A 15218-nucleotide genomic window follows, 5' to 3' on the forward strand; every position below is an offset into this window, starting at 1 on the left:
TCATTTACCAATACGAATCATACAACTTCCTTTCATATTCAACTCCTGGCGTATACGTGGTAGTAGTTCCGATAATTTCTCTTTCTTAACTTCATCAGATAAAAATTGACTTTCTAATTCCAATGTGACCATATAATTGGCCAATTTCTTAATTACAGGCTCATAATTGTCCAATCCTCCATGATGTTTTGCTGGTAGCATTAGCCCGAGATTGAATCTTAGCTCATTTCGAGAATACTTCTTATTCTGAATGCAGCACGGTAAACTCATAATAGCTACTTCATCGAGATTTCTACCAAGAAAATAGTCATAGCAACGCATTTAGCATACGAGTACAGTTATACACTTATTCTAACACTTATAATTATACAGGTATACTGTAATTACTTACGTATAATTACAAGTGTCATAATATTTCTATTTACTGACAATGATAAATCGCAGATGTATCGAGGGTCACAATCGATATTTCGATTAGTACATGTATTATTAGAATAAATTTTAGTTCTACAATCGTGATCTAGGAAATTTAGTTTATAGTACAAAGCTTATTAACTCTTTTTTATTCCTAAAACCTCCGTGAGAGTCACAAACTTCTGCAAGGACTCCATATCTCTTGAATAGTAGCCGAAAGAGAAGTACCATAATAATTTACTTAGTGTTTACGTAGCTGCATTGTTCACTTAATGTTAATCATCATACCGATACCTCATACTGTAATGCATAGACAAAAAATTTTTAAGATTCTGAACACTGCACAATACGGGTATTTCGCTCGATATCGGTCCTCAAATAGTATCACAATTACAGTATGATGAGGATAGTGTACGGTGTATACGAGTAAATTACACGTTAGAAATTGATAATCTCATGATAACAGTAGATAAAATGCAATATTATACGAAGCATACAGCCTTATTAGGCGCTGATCAAGTTGGGGCTTGGCTATGATGTAAACGCTTATAACATCGAATGTTTCCTTAGATATATAGTCGGCTGGATCCTAAAAGTTGAAATTTAAAATTAATTAATACATGATGCTGTGAACGGCCTAGCTCTTTAGCTAAATGAAAATATAGTAACAATGAGCTTCATATTTCAAACCTGATAGGTGATTTTTGGTCCAGTAATTGGATGAAATTCACTAAAGAAAATACAATCGATACCTTCCATTTCAATTATTGGATTATAATTGTAATTATTATTTACTTCTATTTCTACTATTACAGCAAATTTTGATTGAGTAGTCCCTGACACTACAGTACGTACAAGGTATTTACTGGTACCGTACAGTACAGTACGGTAACATCAGCCATCATACAGTACAGTACAGTACAGTACAGTACAGTATAGTACTGTACAGTACAATACAGTACAGTACATTATACCGTACAGTAAATTGGTCTGGTCAACAGTACAGTACAGTATGGTGCTGTACAGTACTAACGTTTTATTGTACAGTACAGTACAGTACGTACAGTATGTACAGTACAGTACAGCAGCGAATAGTTGAAGTTTTTTAAGAAGTACAGTAGTAAGAAGTTTAGGCCTGTAGGGGGGGCTGATTAAGTTAAGTTAAAGTGGCAACTCGAAATTTTTAGGTTCGAAAGAAAGTCCGTGTCAGCACAGCGCTAAATACAGTAATTGTGGCACTACTGCTCTATATTACAGTAGAGTTGTTAATCAACTTTATACGAGAAGGATAAACATTCCATCTCTAGTTAATTAGCTAATTTTGGGTAAGAATATACTGTATTAAGCACAACTGGATCTAAAAAAACGCAAGGCAAGTACCCTATTTAAGCACAGTACAATATATCATATTTATTGGAGGTGAAACTAGTAACTAAATCGTATTGGATAGATAGATCGTTGACTCAGTAAATGTGCATTTACCGTATAATGCACATTAGTCATTCATCATTAAAATTATGGTTTTTACGCTACTCAGCTTTGATCTTGGTTTGTAGTGCAGTAGTAGATATTTACGCCCTGATTGTTATATACTCTCAGTGTGAGAGACCAGATACTCTTATTCTCTTTCATGTAAATTGAGCAATCTGATTTGATAGTTGGTATCCTGTGTATGGTGCAGTAGTACACTAGACTTCAATGTGTGAAATCGATGTTATCTAATGGTCTTCCATAATCTCGTCCTCATTGATTTAATCTCTATGACAAATTTATATCCCTGATTAGTATCTGATTTTTACTTCTGTTCTCCAAATTTCCTAATTCTCAGTCTATAGAGTTCTTATGATTCATTACTTTTTAATTAATTATTCTCGCTTGCCTCGGCAATAGCTGAGTGATGCGAAGGTAGGCTGACTTAGTCGAGTAGCGTGTGACTGAGCTGATAAGATATTACTAAAATTTTTATATAATGTATGTTATTTTTCATACTATTCCTCAAAGAAATATCGTAAAGTACAAGCTATTTAAATATGAGTATACAGTACATAGATATTGTGTACTGTAATTAAAATCATTTTTCGATCCTCGAATTCAGAAAGACCTGTCTCTGTGTTTAAAATTTAATAGTGCTGCTGAACGTAGCAGTAGCTAATTATTCTACTAGAAAACTAAGCTAATGCAAATAATTAATTACTGTATAATCGTTTTCATGTGCATGCACGGTACAATGTACTCTTGTACCGTACTGATTTACTGTAGGTCAAAGTTTGATACAGTAAAGAAGCTTGAAGAAATTCTTTGGTTACCTTACCGCACAGTAAAATAGGAATTCCGGTTGAGGTATTCGTGTGTTCTCATTAATTTACTACGTAAGCGTTAGTATTACTGCTTAATATTTATGCTGAAATTATCTGTGATGATACGCTGTTCGTGTATATTTGTAGTTATAACTGTCCTAGTTAATAGGCTAGGCGGTGCTGGGTATGTTGTGTGCGCAGAACACCTAAGTTTACTAATATTACACTACTGTACTACTTAAATCCGTAAATTTTGGATAGGATGATTTATAGCATAATTGATCAGCCGACGCTTTGGATAGATTTCGATATTTATTAATTAATCTATTTAGTGATTTATCACATATTCTGCGGTAATCATTGTTCATTTCTATTAAAGGACTAGATTGATCGCGCCTTTGCATTGTATAGTACTTTGGAATCCAACCTCTAGTTACAAATTGAATAGCTTCTAAGATACCGATTCATCGGTATATGAATTAAATCGCAAAGCAGCGAAATTTTTAAGATATCTATACAGGTAAAGCCATCTGTGGAGTCTATGGTAGTTATGTAAGATAATTATAAGTGAATAGTGTTTTGTTGCACGTATTCTTTAAAATCTTGTAAGTTTTCGTACTCTCAGCACACTCATTCATAAGCTGCTGCTAGAATCCCTTGTCTACGGCTCAATAAGCCTTATTAGCAAATTAAAAATTCCTTGCCGAAAATGCATTCGCTATTAATGCTCAAACTCTTATTATAATAGTAAGTAGCCTCTTTTTTTAATTTTAGGCACTGAACTTAAAAATTTGCAGTGTAATCAATAGAATATGGACAGGGTTCGAAAACTTTCGTTATCAATCAAAAGAAGCGTGATTGATAAAACGATACGAGAAAATTCGGAATTAACAAGTGACCAAGAAAAGAGTGATGATACTACTGAAATGAAACACCGTGAGTAAGATATAGCGTCAAATTGGATATACGTACTTGACAACGAAGTTTTACGATTAGCTATAATTCATTTCCGCCACTATAATATCGGCCATTTACGAAGTAGATTCAATGACATAAATTATATTACATCTTCAGCCACCGTTGCTGACCATTTCAACTTTCATGTACAAACTATATTGCTTATGAGATATTTAAAATCAGTGAAAATAATCTTCAGCAGCATTTCTTACTTTGCTGTAGTACTACTGTAGTTACGAATGATCTCCGCTTATACAAGAGATGCTGCGAATAATATTAAAGGCGTCACTCTTATATTATCTTTATTGTACGTTCGCGAAATCTTCGAGTAATATTTGATGTCAAAATGTAAATATGAGTTGTTATGTATTGGGATTTAGTATTGACACATTGCGTTCTGTTTGAAGTGACGTCATCCTATTTCAAATTTTGACTACAATTTCGAATAGTTTTATTGGTGCTAATGATACGACTGTAGTCTGTATCCTTCAAACTACGTCATTTTATGATACTGCACAAAGAGTTCAAGGATGCTATCAGATATCGAAGTTTGATGGGATAATCCACTCGCTGTAAATGAATATGAGTGTATTCAAGTATTATTTTAGCAACATTAAAATATTACAAGCTTATTACAATACTAATTAAATTAGCGCGACTGGTGTGACATTTTGATTACCTTAAACGTTAGCAATATCATCGGACCATGAAAGCAAGGAAAAACAGCACTACAAAAAGAGCGCTCAATTTTCTCCAGCTGCGCGGCGAGGATCATTCAGTAACACTAGCAAAGCGCTGGACAATAAACTGCTAAATCTAGAGGTATAATAAAGAAGAATGGCTTTATGAACAAAATTTTCCCTCCAAGATCTAAGAGCATTGCAAATATTAGCTATTATTACTGAGTTGATAACACTTCTAATCGTTTCCGCCAACGTCTTTAATATTAGGATAAATTCCGAAGACGTTCGCGATCATCCTCACAAGCATGTGTTGAAATAAAGACAGCTATCAGCAATTTACGTGAAAAATCTAATAGACAGGAAAGAAGAAAATCATTTGTAAGTTCAGTAAATACCAAGTAAGACTAAAGATAGCGTACATTTGCCATGCAATTTTTTGTGCAGTTGGCCTTTCCTTATTACGAAATCTTGGGTTAAGCGCGCTGTGAACTTTATATTGATTTCCGAAATGTAGAGTGAACTAGGATTTGGAAAGCTAGAGTCTTATGATAAACTTCACAAACTTGGCGAGGTATTTATAGCTTCTTGTAAAGAACAGGTTTTTATGACTTACGGTTAATGTTTGTCACTAGCGATATGTACTACCTCTTAGCACTCTACTAATATAACCCCCCTACAGGGAACTTACGCAACGGTTTTTAAAGGCAGAAGCAAGTACGTATAGTGGGTCTTTCCTCAATTGAAAGTTAATGATAGCACAGCAATATAGCAATTTGAGTAAACATATGCAATATTTCGTTAATAGAATCGTTAGAATTATATTTACAATAATATGGATAATATTCGTACTGATATCGAGCTTGGTTCCAAATATTGGGTCAGTATATTAATAAACTATTTACTGTTTGCTAGGTTAACAAATGATTTCGTAGCCCTTAAAGAAATTCGTCTAGAACACGAAGAAGGAGCGCCCTGCACAGCTATAAGAGAAGTTTCCCTACTGAAAGATCTAAAGCATGCAAATATTGTCACATTACATGATACGATACATACCGAACGGTCGCTAGTTTTAGTTTTTGAATACCTGGATCGTGACTTAAAACAATATATGGATTCCTGCGGTTCTATTCTAGATATGAGCAATGTTAAGGTTGGAATTTGTATACCCTTTCTTTTTATGTTATACCATCATTATCATTATTGGTTGGTTGTGGACGTTTATACTTATTACCAGCTATATGTGATGCATTACCTGCACTAAGCGCTATGTTATTTTATATAATATAGTGATATAATTGTAGCAGTTTTGGCATAGTACATCAAATACCGCGTCTTAGAGAAATTTGTTAATCTTGTAGATATTTTTATTTCAATTACTGCGAGGATTAGCTTATTGTCATAGTAGAAGAGTTTTACACAGGTAATATCATATTCTCAATATAAATCAAGTACAGTATACTATTATGATCTCATATTCCAACCTTTGTCATGATTATATTTATAGGGATTTAAAACCTCAAAACTTACTGATCAATGAGAGGGGAGAGCTAAAATTAGCAGACTTTGGCCTTGCAAGGGCTAAATCTGTTCCGAGTAAAACGTATTCAAGCGAAGTTGTAACTCTTTGGTACAGTAATGATAACATCATGTTAAATGTTTGCGGCTTTATAAGATTGATTAGCAAAGAATATACAACCATAAAGCAAATAATTTGCCGCATTTAGGTATAGACCACCAGATGTTTTATTGGGATCTACTGAATATTCAACATCAATTGATATGTGGGGTGTCGGATGCATATTTTACGAAATGGCGACTGGGCTACCAATGTTCCCCGGATCGTCGACAGAGAATCAACTACAGACGATTTGGGAGATTCTTGGCACGCCAACTGAAGAAGAGTGGTCAGGACTAACTAGAAATCTTAAAGTTAATTCACTATCCTTTCACGATTGTAAAGGAGAGCCTCTACGCAATCGCGCCCCGCGGTTGGAAGCTGATGGACTGGATCTTTTAGCAAAGTTTCTGCAGGTTTGCAATTATGTTGATGTTGAGGCTTGTGTATTTGTTTCTTATTGTGCCTGATTTAATAGAAGTACTTATTTATACAACACAGTATAAAGCAAAAAGTCGCATAAGTTCCGCTGACGCAATGAAACATAAATATTTTGATTGTTTTGGCCCAGAAGTGCAGATACTGAAAGATAGTAAGATTCTCTTTAATTCGTCCTGAAATTATTTTAATTCCTGCAACTAATATTCAAGTGATTGTGTTATTAGCTGAATCAGTTTTTGAATTGCCATTCATATATTTAAGAAAGGATATTGGTATGAAAATGCAACATTCGCCAGGTATTTATAGCGAAACTACAATTAATTTGTATCCATACCAGTATCTTAGCATTATAATTTACGATCATATTTAAATTGTGGCAATTCCAGTACTTGCTTATATTTATACTAAAACATTGCTTAAATGTAAGCATCTATTTGGTACATTTACTAATTATTACTTACATCCAAATATTATTTACAAAGCTATGACTGGCAAGAGAAGACCCAGTGTGGCATTTTAAATCCATACCTAATAAATATTATATATATAATATCGCTAATACCTTAGATAATTTTTAATTTCTCTGCAACTCTATTTATAAGTTTTATTCGACAAGAGGAAACTAAGCGTGACGTTTTCAATGTATACTACGTATATTATATTAGACGTATCGTACTACGTTGCTGCTGTATCCGTCTAAGATTTAAGATTTCTTGACTTTTCAATTCGAATATTATAATTATGCCATTGTTAGTACATTGTTATAGATGGTTTACGGTTACCGGTGACAATGACTTATAAATTTTAACTGTTCGGAATGGAGAGTCGCCGAAGTCTTACTTATGATTTATGCCATAATTTTTCGGCTGATGTTTAAGATAACAAGAATTTTACGCAAAGAACTTTACGTGAATCCTTAATTAGCATATTATTAGTTTATAAAGAATGCATATATGATAATAAGTTAGTAATTCGTATCTACGTATCCTAAAGTATTTGAGGAGTTTATACTTAAGTATTTAGTTGCATTAGCCTGAGGTTTGATCTGGCTTTTCGATATCTGATTTTTAATTGCTTTTCATGGATGAATGTATCCGTAAATATGTAATGTTTACTTATAAATTTATAGAACGATGCCTAATAATTCTCGTACTTGTGTTTTAAGCCAATATCAGTGCATAAGCGATTGTAACTATATCGTTATTTACTTGTTTAGAATGGGCAAGATTTACACAATAATTTTTCATTGAATATTACAGAGTTATTTCATGCATTTGGCCACTGTACGAGTGTATAAAATTGTTGTGTATTCCACAATAAGAGATTACTCCGAGAGTATAATTGTTAACTGGCACTTTATTATTAATTACAGGTATTGATAGGCTGCCTTACTTATCATGGGATGAATTCGTCTTATCACATGTTACAGGAGTGACAGCTAATACTACCTTAAAAATATTTAATAAGAATCATTGCATCTTACCGATATCTAGCAAAAATAACGTTTCTAGACGCATTAATTATTGCAATACATTTATGCATTAACAAGTGTGACTCTGTATGATAAAAAGTAATATTAGTATGGTGTACTTTGTTTTGTGTCAATTACAGTATGTACATTAGATGAACTATGAGCTAGTCAAGGAAAAGTATCTTTTGATTAACCCCTTCTGGACCCACATGGATCTACACAATATGCTGTGCGGAATGAATTAGTTATTACTGAAGACATTTCTGTTCTACTTTATTTAGCGATTAAGCATTCTATTCAATTTGTTGTATTCTGTTTATCCTTTCAAAGAAATAGAATGCGTAACGGGAATTAGGTTAATGATTCAGTACTTTGAAGATAGTTTGTAAAAGGCCGTACCCTAATAAAGTACGTATTTACTACTTCATGGCCGCCTACACCCGTCCCGAAAATTGGGTCTTAATCTGAACCTGCATTTTTGGATTTAAGGCTTTTTTATTAAATACTACTAAGAATAGCGTAGTTTGCCTTTATTCATTTCTGAAGGCGGCCCTTATTCCTGGATGAAAGTGTTTTATTGATTTCACCCCAGACCCTTCTCTAGTAATCTAGAGCCTCATTAGAAATTGCAGAGTTAAAATCAGGCTAGCTGGTATGTTCATTCTTGATAGCATTTGGCGATTTGAGTAAAATGCGAGTTCAAGTACTGTGCTTACAAAACGAAATTTTTACAGTAGTGTATAGCACAGTACTTTTTTACTGTTATCTAACAATACGTTCGCATTAATGAGTAGTCTATCGCTTTATATGGCCATTAGATGTAAAGTTTGCTTAAGCATATTATATCTGAAATATCATAATTTATTATGCCTATTCAGGAAAGCTATAATGCACCTATATCTTAAGTATCTGCTTTGTTTTCTTTACGCAAAAGTTACTCTGAGAGTAGCTCGTGAAATGAAGCTTTTTATTACTACACTCATGCTTACATGCTTCCTCCAATTTATTTAATTCACAACATACCATCAAGATTCGTGAATTTCACTAGTTGCAGTGTACTTAAGGATATCATCTAGGCTACACTATTTCACGCTATAAAATCTTACATATCCAAAGCTGGAGTTACAAGATGACTATACACAAATAAACCGTATACATTCATAATAAGGGGTACAGAATGATTACATCCTAATATAAAACTACAGTAGTAGACCCTCGCTCATTATACATACGCATATACATAATAATCATGTAATATTGCCTTCCAGTCATAATTACTTATTTTTACAAGGCGGTACTTATCACTGCAACTATTCAAATTAAATAGCGCAGCTAAGGATATGTAATAAATTGTGCAGGATGTACAGTGTACTGAAATTACGAATTTTGCATGTGAAAATAGAGATGGAGGATGTGAATAGTATGCACGCTGTATGTAATCTTATTTTACTGTACCTACAGCGAATCACTTAAATTTATACTGGATGTCTCAGATTCCTTACTGAAACGTCTCAAATGATATTAGAGTATTGCGATATACTGTAGATACTTCATTTGAGGAAAATTAGCAAGGAAACTGAGACATTTAGTACTGAACGTAAATTGGTCTAACTGTCAGTGTATAGTATTTTGACAGCAAAAAGCGATATCTGTAGACAGCAATTAGTAAAGCAGAATATGACATGGCTGATTCTAGTATAGGTAGTGCTACTCGATACTATCGACAAATATCAAGTACTGCGACCAATATCACGCAGGCTAACTTAGCACTGACTTTAATCTTGGGTTCAGTATATCGTTAATTTTCCGTTTAATTCCAATGTAATACTATTAATGGCAGCAAAAACGAAGTGGTTACCTTGGTTACATCGGTTTTTCTTTACGAACGTACGATCTACAGTGCGAAATCGTTCATGTCCTACTGTACTGTACAGTACACAGTGTACAGTACAGTAAAGTTAAAAGGACTACCATGGAAACGGCAAAAATAAAACTTCGCAGATGGTAAAAATAAAATAAAAATAATATAATAATATTATTATTAAAACAACAATAACTACTGTACTACTGTATACTGTACACGATACAGTACAGTACGATACCATCATCATCAATATAATACCGTGAAAATGATATTACGATCGGCGATCGGTCGGTCGCTCTGAATACAAAACTATGCATTTAGGTATTGCTTTATACGTGTATCTATAGAAATCGTGGAAGATTTACTAAACTACAGTACAGTATAAAAAGTACTGTACTGTAAAATACGTACTGTTCTACCATTATAGTTATGTACTATATTTTACAGACGGTATTTACTGTACACAAATAAAAATATAAAAGTGAAAATACGCTGTACGTTCGCACTCAGAATCAGATCAAGAAGAATGAGATATTTTAGTTCGTCTGACAGATAACTTGCTTAAGTTATGAAAAAACTGAAAGTTATGCTCGAAAATGATATTAAAACGGTTGAGGTGGAAGTACGTATCCAGGAATAAATAGATTAACTGTAAAATACGTAGACATTTTTCTTACTATCTGTGATCATGTAATTATAAAGTTTTGCGAACTGTTTGTATATTCAATATCGAAGATTATAAACTCGTTTTTCTTAGTTTCTTAACAGTAAGAAAATAGATACTATATATTTCTACACTACAGCAGTAGATTACTAGGTATTTCTGTACATTATGCCGTAAATTAAAATGAACTGCCCCTATTCGTGACTACGCTAAATTCTCCTACTTTTCTTAGAAATCCTTAAGACGCGACGCCATGGTTGAGGGTTTAGAACTAAACGACTCTCAGTGGGCTTCTGAAGAAAATGTAGTCAAAGTATTGAACCATATAAATCCTGTCAGAATTCGTTATTTAAATTTCAAGAATTGTAACAAGCTATCTGATGGAAGTATTAAATTAATAGTTGAAGTGTGCGTTAATATTGAAGCCATATCGCTGATAAATTGTACTAATGTTAGTGAGAAAGGCATCCAAGCAATCGTAGAGAATTGTAGTAAGCTACGCACGTTCGTCCTGGTTTACGATGGTTCTAAGTGTCAAGCACATTGGCCATTTACAAATAATATTTTTCAAATTTTAATGTATGCAGGCCGGAGCAAAATTGAAAATTTAGCTATTGTAGGTTTTGAAAACCTAGGAGAGAATGGATACTTGAGCCTGATCGATCATTTTTCATCAACTTTAATTTCTTTTGACTTTGGTGGATCGAAGCTTAAAAATTCTTCCATTCAAAAGATTTCCGAATATAACTTCATTAATAACATTCAATCTCTTGCTCTTTCGAATACAGAAATTTCGATTGATGAAGTAAATAGCTTTTCAAGCAGATTCAGTACTCTCCGATGCATAGATCTGTCCCGTTGCATTAATATCAATGATGAGGCAGTCATAACATTATCTAAATCGTTTCCACTACTGGAGATTATTAACTTAAATTTTTGTTCAAGTGTTGGCAGTGCTTCACTAGAGGCTTTGTGTCAAAATTGTATGAAGCTAAAGAAGATAAAATTAAGGCAGACTGGTGTACAAAGAGTACCGTTCACCCTCAAAAATTTAACAGGCCTTATAGAATTAAATTTACTGCAATGTAATTTGGAATTTCCTCCTGCAATCTTTGTGGAAAATGGACTTAAAGAAATTTTTGAATTCTTTGATGAGTGCGATCTGGGAAATCGGCGAAAGATAATGTTACTGGGGCCAAGCAAATGTGGTAAAAGCAGTTTGTTAGCTTCTCTAAAAAGGATGAAGCCGGTCAAAGTTGATACTCGTTCATATGGAATAAGTATTGCCCGCTGGAAACCTGAAATTGATAGTAAGTGTATGCGAATATCCGACTATTGTAGAAGCAACTACGTATTAAAATAGATTTGTGAACGATCCTAATAAATTCTTATTGAATATCGCAGCAAAGATTTTTAATCTTGGCGGAAAGTCTCCTGATTTTGAAGTTTGGGATTGTTCGGGTGGCCAGGTATCTGCATTTGCTAGATTTACGTTATCTATTAGTTTATCAATGTGGGATATTGCTGAGATATATAGATTTTCGATATGCAAGCTGTATTGTTATTCACTGGTTTGATATATCATATATTTTATCGTAGGAGTTATTAGGTTGCCACGAAGTTTTCATGACTAAAGGAAATCTATTTCTACTGATTTTCAATGTTAGCAAAGAGGACGATTGTAAAGAAGTCAAAGTATTGTACGAGACGATTCAAGCTAAGGTTATATTAATTATGATGTAGCTACATCACTATAAAACTCTAATAGTTGCCTTCCTTTTAGTGTGCTGATGCTAATGTAATCTTAATTGGCACACATATCGATCATTGCCATGATGAGGCTGTCATGGAGAATGATTGTAATGTTATTTTGGAGCAAATTAAGCAAAGTCATGAAGAGTATATAGATCGCATTAGAGCTGAAATAGATACGCTATCGTAAGTCTGACATTTCTACAGCTGAAATGTGTATAAGCATGATGGCTTAATTGCATCTTAAGAAATTATTATGTAATTAATAGAAAACTAAAAACTGATGCTGGAATGACGGGATATCGACTGCGAGAGTTGAGGCAATTACTTACTCAACGCATTCAGAATCCTAATAAAATCTTTAGGGTCAGCTGTATAACAGGACAGGTGAAAATAAATTTTCTTCCCCATTGTGATAGCGATAGAGCTACATTGATGATTACGCTGATAGCTAAAAATGCTCTGATCTATTATATTTATATTACTAGGGCTTTGATGAACTGACTGATGAAATAATAAGAACGTTTTCTGATTATGAATATTTTCCACGATTTTTAATCAATATTCCGGATCGATTGTATGAAGTTTATGGCATAGTTTTGGCGATTAGGAAAGCCTCAACGATATTTGTGACAGAATCTCATTTCCGCGATCTGTTGTTAAGAAAAGAGATTCCAGATATAGAGGAATCCCTACGCTTCCTTGAAGCTATTGTTAGTATCATGGTTTCAGCAATTTTTGCTAGTTACAATGTTTAAATTATATAGCATATACAGTATTCGCGTATACTAAAATTATCAAATATCCCACTTATTTTAATAGGGGGCAATACTTAAAGTCTCTCTACCAGGTTTGATTGATGATGGCGAAATTCAGCAAATCTGTATCAATCCTCCTATTTTCGCGCGAATGGTCGTATCCATTCATTGTGATAACCTTAGCGCTCAAAGGCTGCTGTCACAAGATCTGCCAGATAAACTATTTGCAGATGATGAGCAGAAGGTCGTTAACTCACTTAAGAGTAAAATTGCCTCCGAAGTAATGACAATACCCCGAGAAGGAGTAATTTTAGAATCTTTAATACCGTACTTATTCAATGTAAGACAGCTCGATACTGGCTATGTTAGATTAATTTCATCATTTTTAATGATAGTGGTACTGAAATGAATAAGTTACATAACATTTAGTTTGTTACTATAATTAGGAATTTACTGAGGCCGGTGAAATTCAAATCTCTCGATTTATGCGAGTTATGCTGGATCAAGGATTGCTAGCGGAAGGTGCTAGTGATGGTCTAGGGCTTTCGATTTCAAATTATCCTCGATTATCAAAGACTAAAAGATATTATATTCCATTACTTCGATTACTGCCATCTACTCCACAGGTAAATCATGCGAATTCTAAGAATTGTCTTCTTGCCGAAGTGATACGTAATTGCCAATATTTGGCATATTATTTATAGCTTAAGATATAGTGCATAAATAACTACTAAAGTTATTTTACTTTTTATTTTTGGCAGGAGGAAATATGGTCTCCGGAAGCCTTGCCTGAAATTGATTCTAATACTGTCCAGATTGGATGGACACTGGAACTTTATTCTCCTACTTCTCCAGACTTGATTACAAGAACAATCGCGCGTTGTCGAAACTGTGTGCTGAATGTGATAGTACTACAGCACTGGTTATATGGAATTCAGTTAAGGCGCGATGATATAGAAGTTCAGGTGTCTTATTTTTCAGTGGAGAGTAAAATATATATTTATGCAAGAGGCGATGGGTCTGAAATAAAAAATATTCGTCGAATGTGGAGTATCTACAGTGAAGTAGTCGCGACATTAGAGACGTGCTTCTCGCAATATGAAACTTTCTATAGAGTGGTAATACAAAAAAACGGTTTTCAATGGCATAGTGTGCGAGTATCTTTTTCTTAACAAATGAATATTTTGTAAATCTTTTTACACTTACATTTTAGTATTATGCGAGGTGTCAGACTTGCTTAAGGAATAATGTTGAATGTGGGTGCAAATTTCTAATATCCGAATTATATGAAGCCCAGAGCCTTGGCAAAGTAGTTTGTTGTAAAGTAACAGAAACTGAAATCAACGCTGATCTACTATTTCCTCCTCAAGGTAGTATCAAAATAAACTTCACTGTTACTAATAGACTGAAAAATATAAATTATGAAATTTTTATTTTTGTAGGGACTATGAAAGATGGGATGAATAAATTGGGTCAATGGTTAAGAAGCATGGCAGGTTCATTACAGATGTTTTGAAAGAGCATAGACAATTCTTAGTGTTAATATATGCATTATATTATTTGATTTTAAGATGCTAAAAGAAGATATAATCGAGAACATAAACCTTCCTTTACCATCTTGCCAAACTCAGACGACGACGATAGTGAAGATAAAAATGAAATTAGCAATGAACAAGAAGAAGACCCAGTCAGTGTTAGCGAAATAGACATGAAAAAAATTAAGTTCACTGCAGCCGAAGCGGTCACGAGAATTTTAGCAAGGGCAACAATTTCTTATCTTGCTGATCCTGAGGATACTGGATCCCCGAGCGCAAAAGTTATGTCCATTGCACAAGGCTTTTTAAATGATGCTTGTATGGGATCGGCTGCAGACGCTATAGCATGCCTATCTAGTAGTAATCCTTGGTCTGCAAAGTGGGCTATGGAAGACGCATCTAGGAATTTAGTTCAAGTTGTTTCACCTTACGTAAACTGGAAAAGTATAGCGCGAATGAAGAATAAACCAATTGATAACAAAACTGCTCTAGATAGCAAAGGTCAAGTTACCTGTAGTGCATTATGTAATATACAATGAAACTGATAGCTAAATTGTGTAATTAATTTGATAAACTACATTTATGATATGACATTTGAATAATATAATTTTCTCAGCGATGTAGTACTACTACATAACATTAATTTGAAGGACGCTGTTCATAATAATAACTTAATTACGATGATGATATACTTTAATATTGTATTTAATACTTGAACTTGGTGAAAGAATGATATATTGTACACAGCTAAATCTATTAGATAGGAT

The 15218-nt window shown here is 33.7% G+C and overlaps 3 protein-coding genes across 3 annotated transcripts; 2 read left to right on the plus strand and 1 right to left on the minus strand.

The window, feature by feature from the left end:
- Positions 1–1173, minus strand: TRIADDRAFT_52405 (uncharacterized protein; the record flags this gene model as incomplete). Its single annotated transcript, XM_002108884.1, has 3 exons — positions 1–292; positions 912–1003; positions 1105–1173. The coding sequence occupies 3 exons, from the start codon at positions 1171–1173 to the stop codon at positions 1–3; spliced, it is 453 nt and encodes a 150-aa protein (XP_002108920.1).
- A 3692-nt stretch (positions 1174–4865) lies between these two features.
- TRIADDRAFT_20204 (uncharacterized protein) lies at positions 4866–6584 on the plus strand (the record flags this gene model as incomplete). The annotated part of the gene is made up of 7 exons (XM_002108151.1): positions 4866–4922; positions 5031–5065; positions 5264–5501; positions 5710–5771; positions 5856–5978; positions 6076–6382; positions 6468–6584. Coding segments are annotated over 7 exons (939 nt in total), but the record flags the coding sequence as incomplete, so codon positions are not given.
- Positions 6585–10659: 4075 nt separating this feature from the next.
- TRIADDRAFT_52407 (uncharacterized protein) lies at positions 10660–14990 on the plus strand (the record flags this gene model as incomplete). The annotated part of the gene is made up of 12 exons (XM_002108152.1): positions 10660–11716; positions 11811–11875; positions 12006–12128; positions 12190–12344; positions 12428–12545; positions 12647–12871; positions 12981–13256; positions 13363–13542; positions 13678–13881; positions 14130–14286; positions 14359–14412; positions 14488–14990. The coding sequence occupies 12 exons, from the start codon at positions 10660–10662 to the stop codon at positions 14988–14990; spliced, it is 3117 nt and encodes a 1038-aa protein (XP_002108188.1).
- Between the last annotated feature and the right edge of the window lie 228 nt (positions 14991–15218).

This window comes from Trichoplax adhaerens, genomic scaffold (assembly GCF_000150275.1).
Source record: "Trichoplax adhaerens TRIADscaffold_1 genomic scaffold, whole genome shotgun sequence".
Lineage (NCBI taxonomy): Eukaryota > Metazoa > Placozoa > Uniplacotomia > Trichoplacea > Trichoplacidae > Trichoplax > Trichoplax adhaerens.